Source organism: Pectinophora gossypiella, chromosome Z (genome assembly GCF_024362695.1).
Source record: "Pectinophora gossypiella chromosome Z, ilPecGoss1.1, whole genome shotgun sequence".
NCBI classification, from domain to species: domain Eukaryota; kingdom Metazoa; phylum Arthropoda; class Insecta; order Lepidoptera; family Gelechiidae; genus Pectinophora; species Pectinophora gossypiella.
In genome coordinates this window covers 21,502,380-21,520,747 of record NC_065433.1, presented here as the reverse complement: position 1 = coordinate 21,520,747, position 18,368 = coordinate 21,502,380, and the positions used below count along the sequence as shown (strand labels likewise).

Sequence of the window (18,368 nt, the reverse complement as noted above, 5' to 3'; positions counted from 1 at the left end):
ATATCAAGCAATAATTATTTTTATATAGATATATGCTTCTGCCATTACATATCATTCTGGAATTCTGGAATCACATTAAAGCTGTACAACGCCATCTATGTTGTTTTTCGTGAACGTAGCCTGGAAAGTCCCTCATTATTGAGATTGATCTTTATTTATCGTTGTTTTGATGCCCGCATGAACAAAATAACAATGAGTATCTAAGTATTGGTTCATAATAGTTATTCATCATCATCTCCTTAGCGTTATTCCATTTTCACAGGTTCCGCTTACGTAACCTGAAGATTCGCTAGGTCCGGTTTTTTACAGAATTTACAGAAGCAACTGCTTGTCTGACCTTCCAACCCGCGAAGGACAAACAAACCCCAAACAGGTTTGATCACATACCAACGAAACGCATTTCTCGGAAATGTGGGTCATAATATTTTCCTTCACCGCCGCCGATAAACATTATTATTAGTCTAAATCGAGGGTTTAAAACGCTGCTGCTGCAGCAGCAGCTTAGACCCTGCGACCTCATAGTGAAACTCAAGCGTTCCTTTATATAGTTTATAATTAGTAGGTACTTACAATTCTATTTCGAAGTCCGTAAGTACTGCAAAATATAACTGCTTATACCTACTTACTAGATAGACATGTAAACACTGTTCGCATGCTTTGGCATACAGTTCACAATTGAGATATAGCTGGTATTTTTAGTTCATTTTCAAAACATGACGCAGAGGTTGCAAATTTTAAACACGATGATAATGATTCGACTGACATCGTAATGTTTAGTGAGGTCGAAGTGAGGAAGACTTAAATTGGGAAAAAGAAGAACTCAAATTGCAATGTACTTAATTAATGAAATATAATGCCTATGACCTATTGAATTGTAAATCTATTTAGAGACAGACAGGATGATTTTTATATAGTACTTAGCTGAAAACACAGATAAACTTAGCATCATTATCATGTTAGTGTCATGTACCTAATTGCTGTGTACCACGCGAGATGGGTGAGCTTCCGCCGCGGGAGGAGGCCCGGGCCGCTCCGGGGCGCTCAGGGCCGTCTGTCGCCGCTGCGAGGTTGCGAGTGAAAGGGTGTGCCCCGCCAGACGTATAAAAGCAAAAAGCACTCCTCATCAGACATCATTCACCATCTCCGATCAACACACAACACACAATGGCATTCAAGGTGTGACTCGTGAAGTACTAACGCAGTGATTCCCCTACTAAACCAGTGTAGTTACAATTTGTTTACAATTTATTTGTTGATTACAGTTTGTGGCCCTCGCGTGCTTGATGGCGACCGCCAGCGCCGGCGTAGTCCCCGCCGCCCCATTGGCATACGCCGCCGCCCCGGCCTATCATGCCGCCCCAGTGGCATACGCCGCCCCTGTAGCTAAGGTGGCCACTCCCGTAGCCTACTCCGCGCCCGTGGGATACGCCGCCCCTGTGGCCAAGGTTGCCGTAGAAGAATACGACCCCCACCCACAGTACACCTTCGCGTATGACGTGCAGGATGGTCTCACTGGGGATTCCAAGACCCAGCATGAAAGCCGTGACGGAGACGTAGTCCGTGGCTCATACTCAGTAGTGGACCCTGATGGCACCAAGCGCACCGTGGAGTACACCGCCGACCCGCACAACGGCTTCAACGCGGTCGTGCACAGAGAGCCGCTCGCGCACGTCGCTAAGGTGGCTGCTCCCGTGGCCTACGCCGCCCCCGTCGCCAAATATGCCGCTCCCGTCGCGTACGCCACCGCGCCAGTGGCGCATGCCGCCCCCATCGTGCACGCCGCCCCTGTTGCCAAGCTTGCCGCACCCGTCGCCTACGCTGCCCCTGCCTACTACCACCACTAACTTGATGCCAAAACATAGGAGTAAATAATTTTAATTCAATGTATTTATTTTTAAATAAGTACGTAATATTTGGTAAAATGCCTATTGGTTACATAAGATAAGCTATGCGTGATTATTGTGATAGTATAACTAAATTAAATGTTGTGCTTTCGAAAAAATGCTTGCGTTTTTATTCACTAAAGTATAGGATACCTATGGATTATTAGGTATGTCTGATAATGCGTAATGGTCTGTTCAAAACACAATAACAATAACTGTAATAAGTATTATTGTATTGTCGGGACTGAAGTTATTATTGGATTTGATCCAGTTTCATTCTAAAGAGCAGGTCAAAAGCCTGCAACTGATATGAGTACTTTTAACAACAGATTTATTTAAAGTTTTTGTTTTTATAACACTCACCCACAAAGCGAAAATTAAATCGAAAAGTCTAACTCGGATGGGACTTGAACCCGCAATTCTCGTCAAACCACCGAGACGTGCGTGTATTTTTATATTATACTTAATATAATTAATTAGTTAGATGAATTTAATTGACTTAGTATACAATGTTGAAACGCCTACCTAAAACACTAGTGGGTCGGCCTATTTTGAACAAATGACATTTCATCAGAAACCAACTAAGAAAAAAGATGCGACTTTTTATAACTAATGCATTAGAAAATAAAGATGTTACAAAGTTAAGTAAGTATTAAACTTATTTATTAAACTTTAGTAGAAACCTACCTAAAGTAATCCTGTTAACCTCTGTTGTAACTCTACAATGTTTGAACGATAGTAGGAATATAATGAGTATCTAAGGATTGATGAAAAATGTACCTCCTTATTTAAGCTCCTCACTTTAAGGTTTATTTGTTGCAAAAGTTCGTAAGCTCAGTGCGGGTAATATGTATGTGTACAACCTTGGTATTTCTACGGTTCCCACGAGACGAACCAACTTGCACTGCAGATTGCACAACGCGCTGCGACCTAAGCACAGTGCGGGCCATATTATCGCCCGTGGGCCCCCAGGGCTCCGGCCAAGTAGTCTAAATATATAAAAGGAGAAACTGACTGACTGACATATCAACGCACAGCCTAAACGGCTAAACGTAGGCACTTGAAATTTGGAAGGGACGTAGCTTAGGTACCGTAGAGGTGCACTAAGAAAGGAATTCTCGTAATTCCCACGGGAACGGGAATTAGCGGGAAAATCCTTTTGTATGAAAAATCTAAACCGCTTAAGTTAGACGCTTGAAATTTGGCATGCAGGTATCTTAGTTAAAGCTTAGTTGCAACAGGATATTGCAAAATTCCCACGGAAACGGGAGTTAGCGGGAAGAAACATTTGTATGAAAAAATCTAAACTGCATAAGTTAGATGCTTGAAATTTGATATGCACTCCCACACACACAAAGATCTCTCTTTTATAACACGCCACGCGGACGAAGTCGCGGGCATAAGCTAGTACAATATAAATAAGTAAAGAACTACATATCACACAAAAAAAACAGGGCTTGTAGTCTATGCATCAACAGCTGATATCACGTACGTACGTGCACAAACTCACGCCCTTAATCTCTAATGGGGTCGGCAGAGGCACAATGAACTTGCAGCATACGAAGTCCTAAAGATCGGTACGTTGAACCGTCAGATGACGTGATGGGTGACCAGGCTAATGTCAAGGTTTAAAAATATAACGTATTTTCTTACTAAAAGTAAGTGCCTTTAAACACAATCGCACTTGACTGTAAACGACGATAATAGGTAGGTTATAACCAAATACATTTCTCTGGCTTCCTCCAAGTAAATTGGACTCCCACCAAAGAGAATATAACTCAGTAAGTACTTTTTTTTAATCCTGCGGATATTTCTAAATAAAACAACACATACCGCTATACCATAGCATAGTAGCAAAGAACGTAACTCTTTTTCCCATCAATCTATATTATTTATTGTTGTCCTTATCTCTCTCTGTATTTTGTGTCCATTGTGTTCAATAAAGTATTTTATCTATCTATTTTTGGGGAATATAGCCTAGAAAGTCCTTCATTAAAATTATATGCCAATATTATGGTCACCCTACAAATTTAAGATCGTAAGACGCCCATACAGTTTCTCACTCATACACAGTGCAATCAGCGCCACCAGGGTTGTGAAACGGAACTATAATTACGATACGCCCACCCATATCTCGATGTGGCTAAGTGACTGTAGGGCAAATCGACAAATATGTTGCTCCCAATCCATCCCCCCAACTTTAAATTGGGCACATCGTGATATAATTGGCCATACTTATCTCGAAGCGCTGGCACATCGTGTTCTGCCCAGGCTAATCTCGATTAACGATTTAACGATCGACATCTCCATTTTGGTGTTGATTCCGTGTTTCTCGCGGGCAGATTCCAATTTCCTGGGTTAAACTCAAATTACTAACCGGTTTCTTTTGCATCACTGCTAGTGATGTGCCGTTTCCGGAAACGTTCCCGTTGTATAAACTCTGCAATAGTAAGGACACTGGCTGCTTTTCTCTTTCAAATTGTTCTTTCTTGTACTCTGGTCTTATACTTATGCCTACTATTAGGCTATAAAAGTTTGGCGCCTTTTTACTGCTGGGATCGGATCGAAGAACATTCCCGGGAACGGCACATCACTGGTCACCGCCCATTATTATTTCAATAGGAGCTCGCACGCTACTCTATTAGAAACTCGCGTTACCTGTTACGCCAGTTATAGTACCTATTACCTACCTTACCAGTCCTGTGATTAGTACCTAGATTAGGTAGCACAGACTACTAAGAGAACCTATTAGTAGGATAATGGTGCTAATTCCTGTAAACACCATCTAATTTTATTTTAGGTTATATCTGTCATTTTCTTATCCGCCGAAAAGGAAAGGGACGGGTAATCGACAAGCATAAAATTTATGGAACACACGTCAATTTTAAGCACAAATCTAAAACAACCGTCTAAAAATTCGCCCGGGTTATTCATTTATTTACTCATTCTTCCTAAAATTAAGAGCTGTCAATCATCCGTCCCTTTCCTTTTCGGCGTATAAGAAAATGACAGGTATAACTTATAGTAAAATTAAGAGATGTCTGCAGGAATCGGGGCCAATAGCAACTAGAAAACTGCCAGTGTTGCCATTTAAAAAAAGAGCTAAAAGAATCCTACAAATCGTAATTTTTTCAAGACTTGTAAGTATTCAAGTTTCATTAAATTCGTCTAGATATAGGTAGATAATAAAATTATGTCTTCACTGGAATCACTTAGTATATTGATGATATGTTTACTCTTGCCATGAAAAACAAATGTCTGAAAACGTGAAACATGCGCTTCCTCGACCGATTCACTCTCATACAAAAGTTTTTAGCCTATTATAGGCGACGGAGAATATGTCAAATACTTGGTATTTGATGTCAACCGCGTCTGTCGCGCACTCAACTTCAACCCCAATTCAACCCCGATCCGCCATTTTATGTCAATGACAGCTCAGCTCAGTGACATTGTCGCTGATTTCACGTTTCTTTTTTAGTCCGCACACGTTTTATTGTTGGTGAAGATTTAGTGATATTTTCCTGTGCTATTTCCTCATAAGTGCATGCGCTTTAATGTGTTTTCGAGCCTTTAGACTCATTAACCTTATGACTCTTTTTGTTCGAGATGATTTTTTGATTCGCGTAGATTTGCTATAAATAACTGGTGCAACATTATAAATAGACTTTGCTTTTAAAGGACACACGACGGATTCAAAGTTGACTTGCGCGACTTTCACCGATACAAGAAAAAACATTTATAAAATTCAAAAATAAATGTTAAAAATAAAGAAAAATATTGTTTTCTTTATTTCTTTATTTAATAATCTACAAACATAAAACGAAACACTCTACAGCTACGAAAAGTTCATACTTTACAATTACACAGCGGATTAACCGGGTGACATTGGCAGAATTAACTTATTGCCTTTGCTCAAGGGCTCAAAGTTTAACCAAAACCTATTAAATGCTTTGGCATTTTGTGATAGTATAACGGGGAAGAGTTGAATTTGTTCAACTCTTCCCCGTCTCTAAAAATATCCCTACAAAAATATCAATATAGGCCAGTAGTCTGATAATACTTAGTATCTTGTTAGTATTTACCTTTACTCAAGGCTTAGATAAAAATGAAAAAAAAAAGAGATTCAATATTCCCCACAGAAATATCATTAATTCACGTTATATTCCCGTGACAATCTTTGTCCCGTGATGTTCCAGTACCCCCGTGTGAGAGTGAGATTTTTTCGATTTGCCCATTCCGGTCGGCAAAAGGAACTGCCCATACAGCCTAGTCTTTGGTTTTGTGACTTGTGAAACGTGAGAATGAGGTTTTTTATAAAGATTATGGCCTGGAATCAAGTTGAAAGTGAAATCCCACAGAGTAAGTATTGCAGTGGTCTCAAATTCGAACCTACCATTTTTTCGGTATTTCTGTCGATATAAGACCACGTCTACTGAAATTAAACAGATTGTCATGATTTTTGAAAATATAATATAAGGAACTCCTGACTCAAACTATTTTGCTTAAGATTCATTGTTATTTCCCACCTACTTTGATAAAAGAAATTATTTCCGTAAGAACACGCTTTTGTCGCATTTTTGACTTGCTGGATATCGTAAGAGTTTAAAATATGTACTTAAAATAAGTAGTTCATCCAGCTGTGAACCAACTAAAAGATCTATAACTTGTTTGCGTCTGGGTTTGCGTTTGCATTTAATTTTTTTTAATAACTTCAATATGTATATTTTCAATAAATAAGACTTACAAAATAAATGTCGAACTTGGTTCAAAGTGGATCAAGGGGCTAATTTCCACAGTTGGTATGATGCCCAAAATGTAGCAGTTATTAAATATTACCGTATTTAAAAGTCTTTTTTAAACTACCAATTTTGGGTTTTATAGTATTGTGCATATTATGGGTACATTTGCGCCAACTATGATTGGAGGTGGGCGTTTTAAGTAAGGTTTAGTTTAATTGTTAATTGTATATAATTTGTTTTGTTTAATTATTTTAGTTTTATTTAATTTTATTTTTGTCGTTTGTGGGTATTATTTATTTCTGTAATGTAAGCATAGAATAAGGAATAATACTACATTGCTGTAAGTAACTGTTTTGTTTATGGTGTAAATAAATTTAAATCTTCTACTTTAAAAAAATTGGGTACCCCAATCTACCGATACCGATATATTGTGGGTTGGTTGTGGGCAACTCTAATGATTTCGTATTTTGACGTTCGAGCGAGACCACTACTTTGTTGTTTACATTAGAGTCGCCATATCTTTGGCTTTTTGGCGGGAGACGGGAACGGGACAGTTGCTTTCTTCATTGAATAATCTAAATAATTAATACGAAGTGGTGTTTTGTGGTTAATGATCGCATTAAGTTAGTCGGAAGACATTCGCGAGTGTTATTATATTGGAGTATTCAATAAACAAAGTGTATCTGCCTATTTTCGCTTCGTGCTGGGAAGCCGCTTCATAACTCAAAAGTTTATGCGGACTTTTGAGTTAATTCGTTTGGGGTTCGGAGTAGGAGTCTACTCCGAGGGTGGGGGCTTAGGTTTCATCATCATCACCTTTCATCATTTCATTAATCATCAAGAAAAAAATACGTCAGACGTGGCTGTATGGGCATAGTTCCCTTTGCCTTACCCTTCGGGGAAAACCAAAACAAAAAAAAAAAAAAAAAAATCGCCATATCTTTATGCCGCCATTGATCGTCACGCCCAAACAAAAACATTTTTCAATTACTTTTGCATATAAATGTGTACTATTTTAAAGACTGATGCTATTTCCTACCATGAAATAGTTATAATCAAAACAATTCGTTTATTTTCCCTCTTTAGTTTCGTCTAACTTTTTAATCAATAATTTCCAAAGAGGTCTTACCGTGATTGGTTTAAAGTTTGGCTTCGATTTTCACGTTGTTTGAGAACTGGCTGCGAGAGCATGGTGTCAACAAGAGGTGTCCGCTATAAATTCAGTGAGGGTGAACGTGTTCTGTGCTATGAACCGGACCCTACAAAGGCTAAAGTACTCTACGATTCAAAGGTGATTGTCACAGAAATAACGTACCTACCTGTTATACAAGTAGTAATAGCTCTATGAGCTTCGATTTTTACGGTGCATCTTGCGGTACATGCGCATCTAGCGCTTTTGCATTCCAATTTATGTAAACAACACAATATGGAGGTTGTCACTATTAGTCGCAGAACTAGGCCCATATTCGAATGACAAATCGTAAAAATAATACCCACACAGGAAAACGTGATCTAGAATGACGAATGCATAACAGTTATCTGAATAAAGATAAGAAAATTTAACATTACCAACATTCTGCCTGATTAGTGAAAAGTTAAAGTGAAAAATAGCTGTGTCTCCTATATTGTACACCTCTTCATATCAACAAAATAAACAATAGCAAGCTCATTTAAATTATAGTTCATATAACAATACAGTGGTTTCATAAATCACATACTCAACTGGAAACAAAAGAGTACTTTTGCATGTCATGGTATTTGATGTCAGGTTGGTGTTTTGTGAGGAATGTTATTGCATCTGTACACTGTGAATGCTCAACTTTTGGAGTTGATGATAGATGACATATACTGTATACACAGCCATCCTTACTGTTTAAAAGGAATCAGCTCAGCCATTACTACTTGTGACTATATAGACCAGAATCTACATTAAAGACTTTTGCAAATATTTCTATGTCAGGTATTAGAGGTGATAGAAAGTAAAGACAAACGTGGTCGTCGCACAGTGGAATACCTCATTCACTTCCAAGGCTGGAACTCCTCGTGGGATCGCTGCGTCAGTGAAGACTTTGTGCTCAAAGATACAGAAGAAAACAGACAGTTGCAAAGAGATTTAGCTGAGAAATCTCAGCTCCAATTGTAAGATATTTTTGGTCCTTAACAGTCGATCACTGAATTATTTTCGTATTACATCACATATTGTACTTGGGGCTTTCATGTATTTTATTCTATAGTTAGTTTAAGAAAATTATGTTATTACTAACAGTTATACTTGATTTCATTGATTGAACTTACAGTAACAAAATTTAACCCTATAATAAAACTCATCTCTGCCATGCCATTACCTCATATACCAACTGCAAGGTTCAGAACTTAACGCACCTAATTTAACATTACATGTAAGTATATAGACTAAACTTATGTGTATGAAATAAATTACAGAGTTTAATCATTCTTATAAAACGTTGCCCAAAAGTAAAAACACAATCAAAAATAAGATATACATTCTCAGAGGTGCTTATTTGTATCGACGTGAGCGCAAGAAGGGAAGCAGCTCAACAACAGGCACTGGGTCTGCAAAACGTGTTCGGCACGGCTTCAGCGACGACGGTTCTTCCAGTAGCACGCAGCCAGACGGTAAGTTAGAACTCCAATCGTTAGCAAAATATGCGCATGGTAGTAATTGCACACGAAAAATTGTAAGTTTAATTTCCACTACAATTGCCGTCTAATAAGTAGTAATCCACATCTGATTTTCCTTTTCAAAAATCAATCTACTCTACTAACTATTTAATCAATCTAGATCAAGTAGTATCATAACTCTAAGAAAGCTAAATTTGATAATTTGTGAAAAACATTACAATGTTAATTCACTAATAGCAAAATAAAATTTTAGTTGCATCTAGCTTTATCTGAGTAGATAATCTCCGGCGTTCGGACCCCTCCTGACCCTCTCGTGTTGTAGCAAACAAACTATTACCTAAACTATAACTGTATCTATACCGTCGAGGCAATCTACGCGTCAAAGAGCAAACAACAGAAGCAAATTTAGTCCCTACACTATACTTCTTCGGAATTAAAACAAGTTCTTGAGACATACCTGAATTTCACCTTAATACCTTATATTGCAATTTAAAGCAGCTTTTTTTCGTATTTAATTAATCAGAAAACACTAATCAATAACTTTCGGCGGAAAACTTCAACTTTTCCCGTGTCATTGCAGTGTACCAATATAGAAAAAAATATTAAAAGTGCGGTGCCCCCGCTCCTCGTTATAATTATATATATAAATAACAGCTAATTAATAATTATAAAGCGATATGTTCAACAACAAATAACAACTGAAAAAATACTCGAAACCTACGTAAACTATTTGTAACAAATTGCGTGCGGCTGCAATCGCGATATAGGAATCGAGTAACATCGAGTGCATCGATAACCTAGGTACAAAATAAACACTATCATAAATCAATCATAGATGCTACCTTCTCTCTCCATCACTCGTATACACTACAGCTACATCAATTACATCTACCTATTACGTACTTCAGTCCCGGGCGCGTTCAGTTGCACCGACTGCTCTATTGATTTTTCGTAGGGCGATTGTTAGGTGTTTTGAATTATAAATATCCAGTCCGGTTTCGTCTTCGGATAGTGGCGGTCCATCTGTGGTGCAAATTGACCTACCGTTACACTACTTGTTAAGAGTTCTCGTTGCCGCCGCGAACTATAGGAAATGCTTAGAGGAGATTAGGAGCAACGCGCAAATATACGTGACTTTCAAATAAAGTTTTGTTTGCGATCTTAAAAATGAAAAGAAATTTAGAAAAATATCGGTACCATGTCACTTTTACGTTGCCATCAGAAGGCGAAACGGGTGATACGGATTCCTCGTCTGGCGACGGGTCCGGCTCGCAGCCGCACTCGCCGCCACCCAACGTGCAGGGGCGTGCCTCCATCACGCTGCCACCACAACTCAGGTAAGCCCTTGTCCTCATCGTATATACAAACATTCCTTGATACTATGTTCCGTCTAAATTTCATTTAAACTACGTGTATTTTAAATTTTAACCTAACTGCACGTTCAGACGAAACTGCACGTAAAGTTAAAACTGCACATTGATATAAATATAAATAATAGTAGAGACGCATGTGCTTGGGCAATTGAGCGCTCTCCGGGCGGCGTGGTGAAAGGTTAAAGTCGTGGTGGATCGAGCAGGTACAACCCGCGGTAGATATATGTTCTCATTTTATGACATGTTTTTTACGAGAGATAGGAAAACGTTTGACCACAATCTCACCTGATGGTAAGTGAAGATGTGGCCGAATATGGGACATGCTTACCTAGAAAGTGTATTCACTCTTGCCCTGAAGAGGCCCAGATTGTACTTATCGGGAAACAGATTCGCATGCAGAGAATTCCAGTCCTTAGCCGTTCGTACATGTAATGATGAAAAATTGTTTATTTTCTTAGTTATTATAGGCCAGCTCGTCTGGTACGTAGTTGGTAGTAACGATCAAATATTATCATAAGTACTAATAACATCGCGCGCGCATGACCGAACCATCTTCGTTGCCAGGCACACGACTTCTAGTGAGGTGCCGCGCATGACCTAACGCTGCTAGATTTTATTGATTTTTGTTATTAATAAAACTTCAACCCACACACATTTATTGTCTGAGACTAGGTATTGTCCGTAGCTCAGCGACTGCAATATAACATAATTAATAACAGCCTATATAGGTCACACTACTACCTCCCCTCAATCAACTGGAGGGGGTATGAAGCATACTCGACCACGCTGCTCCACTGTGGGATGGTGGAAATGTTTTACCGCTAATAACCGCGCCCCACGGCTTAATGTGCCTTTCGAAGTACGGAATCATTTTACTTTTTCGGACAATCAGGTGACTCAAGCCTGCAATGTCCCTACCAAACGAACAGTCTCGCAAAGTGATTTCTACAATAACTTCAACGGGAATCGAACAGGGATCTCCAGTTCGAGAGCCCAACGCTCTAGCAACAGACAACGGAGGCTCTCGCGTCTTTCGCTTAGCCCGAAATGCTCCATGCTTGGCATAAACCAACGTATCAAATAAGATATTAATATTATAGCGGTATACCTAAGTCGTAAATAAATCATTCCATAGATACCGATGATGCGAAATTTTACAGTTATGTTTGCTATTGATTGTATCTCAAGTATTTACAAGAATGATAATCAATCACACAAACTTAGAATACCGTATATAACAGAAGTTTTCTTCATTCAAACGCCTGAGCCTAAGTACTGGAAAGTAGTTGGAGGGTAGTTTCACCGAACAGAAAATCAATGTCTTAAAAAGGTACCTACTTAGTTTGGGAAAACCTGAATACGTACTGCAATCTAACATAACATTCATACGCTTGTATTAAGATAACCGTAACAAGTAATCGTAGCAAGCTGGTCGTCTACGCGAAAAATAAAACAATTTTAATACCTCAATTACCGCATCGCGCGCGATATGCGGACAGGCCCTCTATTTGTTACTGTGCTTTGGAATACATTGTGGTGTTACCTCCACCAGAGATCGCCTCACATTCGACTATCACCTTGTGGTGAAGCGCGGCAAGTTATCGAGGCTGCCGGCGTCGCCATGCGCCGCAGAGATCCTGGAATCCTTCGTGAAGTGGTTCGCGCGAGCCGGCGCGTGGCACCCCGCGCGCGGCCGCCATGACCCGCCCCAGAAGCCGGACTTAGTCGACGTCTCCTGCAGGTACTTACTAATATTCATTATCATCTCCCTAGCGAGTGTTGTCTCGCTTTCGTAGGATCCGCTTACCCGACCTAGGATTAAGCAGGTCCGGTCTTTTACATGCTGGTACCACAGACTACTTAAAAATTTGCTTTGTTATCCACAGCACAGGAACTAATGTAATTATATACACACAAGAATCATTACTCTCAAGTTGACATAACAGTAGCCGCAGCTTGCTGCAAGCATCGCACACTATGCAATAAAGAGCTTCTATCGGTTACGCGATAAATTAAAAAAAATCGCGCGCTATATGCGTATACTACGTTACGGCTACTGGGTAGGACGACGACTCACAAACTAGGGATCATAAAATAAAACGTAGTTTTAAATATTTACTCTAAAATGTCTGTAATATTTATACTAGGTATTCTAATTCTTAGAACGTCGTTACGCACATTTACATGGAGACAATATAAAAGCGATTGCATTTGATACCTAATAGGCATCTGTGTGACGTCTGACACCAATACGGTTGAAGACTAAAGTAAGACCGACGGGGGCGGAGCCACCTAGCTCACCCGCTGGTGGGGAGCGGAGAGTTGCCGTTCTATACGTAGTATTATTCCTTATTCTACGGTAAAACCTAAGTATTATTGCCAAATGATCAACATAAAACCTATGAATCCATAAAAACTTTTGAAAGTTAATCTGCAACTGCCGCAATTTTCTTATTGTATTTTTATTGGTATTATAGTTGCAGCCCTCGCGGTCGCGCGCGACGTGATGGGGGTTTTGACCAATAGTCGTACGTCCACTATCTACGTAGATAGCATTCGCTGCGTTGGCTGGTCGAAGCCCTCGATATAATTTGAGTGGCGCGCGGCGGAAGTCGTGCAGACCCGTGCCAGCTACCGTGCTGATATGGACCCAAAATTTTCAGGTTGAACCTGATCAGAGAAGTAGCCGATGGTCTGCGCGTATATTTCGACTTCATCCTGCGAGGACACTTGCTTTATAAACAAGAGCTCAACCAGTACCACGAAGTATGTGGACAGTTCCTTGAAAAGTGAGTAGCCTACACTACTTCTCAAATTGACATTTTACAAAAATTAAAATAAATAGTCATTAGGAAGTCTTGTAATAGTAGAATATGTACCTACTTGTAATTTCATTTCACAGAGGTTTTCGTTTTTCAACACAACCTTTTCATCCCAATAAGGGACATCCCAGGACTTTCTCAAAAAATATAGATGATCCTGTACAGATTTGTATTCGTTTAACCTTATAATTTAAACCTTCTAATTTCATGGATAACAGACATATGCTTTTATCTTTGTTTTTGGTTATACATGATGACCCTTCTCATTGCACCCATGCGTCTGCCATTAGATTATATTTTTGAATAATTATGTTCCCCAAGCAATGCGATATTAGGTAATTATCATGTTAAATCTGAACAGCGCCATATATATATAAATAAATATATTCCACAATTACGGAATTGTGGAATATATTTATTTAAAAGTCTTGTTAAGCTTATTATATATACTTCTATCTATCTATCTATATCAGCCTAGATTTATATCCAATTTTGGACGTAGGCCTCTTCCATGTTTTTCCATTTCCGACGATCCTGGGCTATCGACATCCAGCCATACCCTGCGTGCCGGACAATGTCGTCCTTCCATCTCATTGGTGGTCTTCCTCTCGGTCTTGTGAATGCTCGTGGGCGCCACTCTAACAATCTCCGGGTCCATCTTTCCTTGCTCATTCGAGCAATGTGTCCCGCCCATCTCCACTTGCGTTCGGCAATTACTTTTACCACATCCCTAACCTTGGTTTTAGATCGAACCCAAGTATTTCTCTTCCGGTCCCGTAAGGAAATGCCGAGCATAGCTCTTTCCATTGCTCTTTGAGCAACACGGAGATTCTCTGCGGATTTCTCAGTTAGGGTCATGGTCTCGGCTCCGTATACGAATACTGGCAGAACACATTGCTCAAAGACTCTTCGTTTTAAGTGCATTGACATCATTATATATACTTACTACTATATATAACGAAATAACTTTTTCGTCAGGCAAGAACAAATGAAATATCTAGCAGCGCAACAAACGATTACGTCGTATGAGAACAAGACTTTGAAAGCTGCTGCTACCATTACAAGCCCCAAACTACCGGACTACTCTCATCTGCCGCCAGATCCCAATCCCAATGATGTAGAGAAAAATGGTGGCAAAGTGTCCCATGGTGAGTTGAATTTGCAATAATTATTTTCCAGTACAGAACTTATTAAAAGAAGAGAGAGGAGAGTGGAAGAAGCGAAAGTGGTGTATCAGGATTGTAGTTAGTGAAACTCCGTGGTCTCTGCCTACCCCAACGGAAAATAGGCGTGTTCTTTTGTATGTGTGCATGTAACTTATAGAAAGTAGCTTGGTCAGAACAGCACATTTTTCCTGCTACATCTATTCCTCACTATTATTTTTCACTGCACTGCTGTCATTCTAACCAAGCTATTTTAATGGTATAAAAAACGGTTTCTAGAAGCTATTTTAGCATTGCTCGCTTAGCTGACGCAGTTTTCCATAGTGTTTGCATAGTTCGCAGTCTGCACACAACTAAAACTGCGTCAGCTATGCTAAGCCTTGGTCTGCAACCGGCGTAAGTACGTTATCTTCTACGAGATGCTCATTGCAGATGGAGCACACGCGAATAACCATGTAGAGCCAGCCAAGCCGGACGCTACCGAGACGCCCGTTATCAAGACCGAGCCAACGGACGAGCCGCAGAATAATCAGAATAACATCAACGTGCCAGCAGCGAAGGTTAGGGAAGCACGCTCCTCCACCCGCGCCGGCAATGTCGCCAGAAGGTGAATAACTAGTTTACCAGTGCTGCCAGTTCTGCCAGACAAACTTATTTTTTTATATAATTTGACAATTGTAAAAGTAAGAGCAAGAATTAATAGGGCTTGTTTTAGAACACAAAACAAAGTTTGTCTGCCAGAATCGGCACCGATGCGACGTTTTGTTTATTTATTTGTTTGTTTGTTTGTTTATTATTCAACATGCCACTACAATATTATCGTTATCCTAGGCTTCGCTCTCACAAGTCGGTGGTATCACAGTCCGAGAACGAAGAACCGGCGCCATCTACTTCCACGGGCGAGCCGCGCACTTTCGAAACACTTTCATCTAGGTACGACACAATCTTTTTAATGCGAACAGCGAAGAACTGGAAGAGCTTGCCGCAATCCGTAATTCCAAAACATAATCTTGGCTAAGCGTGAATCTGTATTTGGCTAGGTAATCGTGTGTTCAACAGGTGAGATGTGGTGAAACACGTCATTAAATGTAGCTTGATTAGAATGACAGCAGGACATATATATCGACACTCTAGACATAGGGTGCAGCTTCTTTCTTATTAGACTGTAGAAATATATCTCTTGTCATTCCAATCAAGCTACATTTAATTAAGTTACTATGCTTCATACGTATCTACAATAAAGGGAACAAAGGGTTATGATAGCTGCAGCGACGGTACGATGGTAATGTTTGTGTTGCAGCGTGGGCAGTAGCGGATCGTCTCTGAGCGAGTCGTGGTCGCGGCCTGCCCAGGCGGCCGCCACGGCGCCGGCGCCCACCCGGACACCGCTGTCCCTCTTGCTGGAGAAGGTAATCATAGTGTACCAGTTGCGTTATAGCACGGTGCGTAGAACAACTGTCAGAATTCAAGATTTCCACGCTACGTCTCTTTCGCACTAAGCTGTACCTACTCTATTTTCTATCCTGATATGCCCTCGCGGTATAGCAACCACGCCACGCGCGACTCGAATTATATCGAGGGTTTTGACCGATAGCATCTATTGAAGCCCTCGTAATAATTGTTATTACTGTGGTTGTTACCATGTTAGAACCCCAATACTGCTCATCGAAGAAATCGAACCACTTCCGAAGTATATTTTCAACAAAACACGAGTTTAATTATATTTTTAGAACATTAACATGAAGAATAAAAATACCTACCCACCCACTGAAAAATTACATTTTTTTTCTGCAATATGCGTGCAGTATGCTATGGTTACTGGTTTAGTAATCTGAAAATTCATGATTTGCTATTTTAATGTATTAGATGACAAGACTAATTAATGTAACGTATGTTGCACTGCGCCAGGTTGCTAAGTGGGAAATAATCCCGAGAGAAGGCACAGAACACCTCCCTTGCCGGATATACGGCGCCATACACCTGTCTCGACTCTTCGTCAAGCTGCCAGACTTCCTGAATGCGACGCAGATGCCAGACTTCAAGTTGAAACTTGTTTTGAAACATATTGACATGTTTATGCAGTAAGTACAGAATCCTCACCAAACATAATATTATAATACTTGTACATATAGTAGACTGTAGATAGGTACGAGTAGATCAAATTATATTAATGACCACAAAATATTTTTTATCAAAAAAGTCAATGAATTTCTTAATTATTCATTAAGAATTGAACAATGATTACTTGGTTATGGCCGCCAATGAATTAAATTATGCTTTAAAACGGCCTGAGTAAATTATTATTGATAGTGGGTATGGAACAGGTATTTCATGTATGGTGTTGACAAGCACGCATAATGGGCCATCTTAGAGTCACTAACTAATGGTGTTGACTGTTGGTGCAGATACTTGGACGAGCACAGCGAGTGGTTCAGCGAGGCGTACTACGTCGCAGACGCGACGGCGCGCTCTCACTGACGGCACGCCTCCGCAAGTGCACACAAACACTCGCGAGACAATACACAATCAACCAGTGGAAAAACATTCCCTAACTAAATGGACTCTTTAGTTATCAATATAACAATTTAATAATCATAATGCAATTATTCTGTATAGACATGCCAAATTTCCATCATAATTGATAATTTAAGTCTTTAGAATGTAAGTCGTAACTTAAGTATTGACAATTTCAATATATGTAATGAATATCAATTTTGTCTTAATGTTTAAATAATTATTTTATGTAATCATGACATGTACCAATGAATATGTTAAATGTTTAAAAGTAAATTATACGTTTTCACTATATTTTTCACTGTAAGTTAATTCTACCATCGAACTACATATTCTCTGTACTGGCGATGTTTTTGGCATTTACAGACATTCACCCGCAGTTTGATTTCCAGACTGCTTGTAGACAATCCCACAAAATAGGTACCGCCTCTGCGGATCTTAGTAAGTACCGCCATTGATATTGTATAATATCAAATGGGTACAGCTTAGAATATAACATGCAAAATAAAACATCTCAGTAATAATTAGATATTGTATTCAGCGATAGGCATCGTAAAAAAGATATAAAAGTGAGCATATTTAAATGTGATGAATGTAACAAGTTGTCCTCCTGAGGTTGGTCAATCCATCACTTGCCAGATTTATTTGTATTTCTATCATTTATTAAGACTGGCGACAGAATTGTAATCTAACAAATGTAATCATAACTCATCAGTGGGCTAGTGATAAATTCAAATTAATTATAATAATACATAAAATGAAGCATAATCAATCACAAACATCATTAATTGCATATAAAGTAATTCAAAACACAACAGTTACAATCATGTTCAAGAATAAAATAAGACAAAAGATGAATACAACAATTTTTTGACAGAATCTATTTTACAAATTCATTTTATTATACAATCATTAAAACTGGTGACTGAAAATTAATATTTCATTTGTATTTTTTGGACCAGAGTTAAAATAAAATGTTTTATGCCTATAATTGATCAATCGAAATCCATCTCCATCCTGTGAATAACCCGACGATATTCATGCTCCAAAGTCTGGTAATGACTGGCGAGGCGGTTCTGGGTCTCGCCTACTCCAGTGGCAGTTAATGTTGCTGCATACTCTTCTGGTTTAAGCACTTTCTGTAGCTTTTTCATTTCCAGCTTCTTTTTCTAAATTATTAAAATAAAATATAAATAAATAGAAGAAAACTCGAAATTATATTGTTACAACA

At 39.2% G+C, this 18,368-nt stretch overlaps 3 protein-coding genes across 6 annotated transcripts in view; 2 read left to right on the top strand and 1 right to left on the bottom strand.

The window, feature by feature from the left end:
- The first annotated feature begins 701 nt into the window (after positions 1-701).
- Positions 702-1,949, top strand: LOC126379984 (cuticle protein 21-like). The gene is made up of 2 exons (XM_050029031.1): positions 702-1,176; positions 1,263-1,949. The coding sequence occupies exons 1-2, from the start codon at positions 1,165-1,167 to the stop codon at positions 1,842-1,844; spliced, it is 594 nt and encodes a 197-aa protein (XP_049884988.1). The 5' UTR covers positions 702-1,164; the 3' UTR covers positions 1,845-1,949.
- A 5,610-nt stretch (positions 1,950-7,559) lies between these two features.
- LOC126380629 (protein male-specific lethal-3) lies at positions 7,560-17,431 on the top strand. Of its 3 annotated transcripts, none has more exons than XM_050030171.1 (12): positions 7,560-7,913; positions 8,583-8,761; positions 9,135-9,259; positions 10,491-10,602; positions 12,191-12,379; positions 13,302-13,427; positions 14,439-14,608; positions 15,056-15,230; positions 15,455-15,556; positions 15,924-16,032; positions 16,532-16,704; positions 17,029-17,431. In XM_050030171.1, exons 1-12 carry the CDS (start codon positions 7,812-7,814, stop codon positions 17,099-17,101), a joined length of 1,635 nt encoding a protein of 544 aa, XP_049886128.1. In that variant the 5' UTR covers positions 7,560-7,811; the 3' UTR covers positions 17,102-17,431. The 3 variants fall into 3 exon arrangements, with proteins under 3 accessions (XP_049886128.1, XP_049886127.1, XP_049886129.1); XM_050030170.1 differs by having other exon boundaries at positions 10,488-10,602; XM_050030172.1 differs by lacking the exon at positions 15,455-15,556 and having other exon boundaries at positions 10,488-10,602.
- Positions 17,432-17,655: 224 nt separating this feature from the next.
- The window catches only part of LOC126380644 (histone acetyltransferase type B catalytic subunit), a 30,406-nt gene continuing 29,693 nt past the window's right edge, over positions 17,656-18,368 (bottom strand). For both annotated transcript variants that reach the window (XM_050030201.1, XM_050030200.1), the window contains exon 8: positions 17,656-18,306. In XM_050030201.1, coding sequence (XP_049886158.1) covers positions 18,133-18,306 — 174 coding nt within the window. In that variant the 3' untranslated portion in view covers positions 17,656-18,132. The remainder of the gene's footprint in view (positions 18,307-18,368) is intronic.

Excerpts from the sequence above, each read along its gene's own strand:
- LOC126380629 (XM_050030170.1), top strand. The coding sequence starts at position 7,812 with ATGGTGTCAACAAGAGGTGTCCGCTATAAATTCAGTGAGGGTGAACGT. Across the intron at positions 8,762-9,134 it reads GAGAAATCTCAGCTCCAATT|AGGTGCTTATTTGTATCGAC; the intron begins GTAAGATATTTT and ends ATACATTCTCAG. Across the intron at positions 16,033-16,531 it reads TGTCCCTCTTGCTGGAGAAG|GTTGCTAAGTGGGAAATAAT; the intron begins GTAATCATAGTG and ends GCACTGCGCCAG.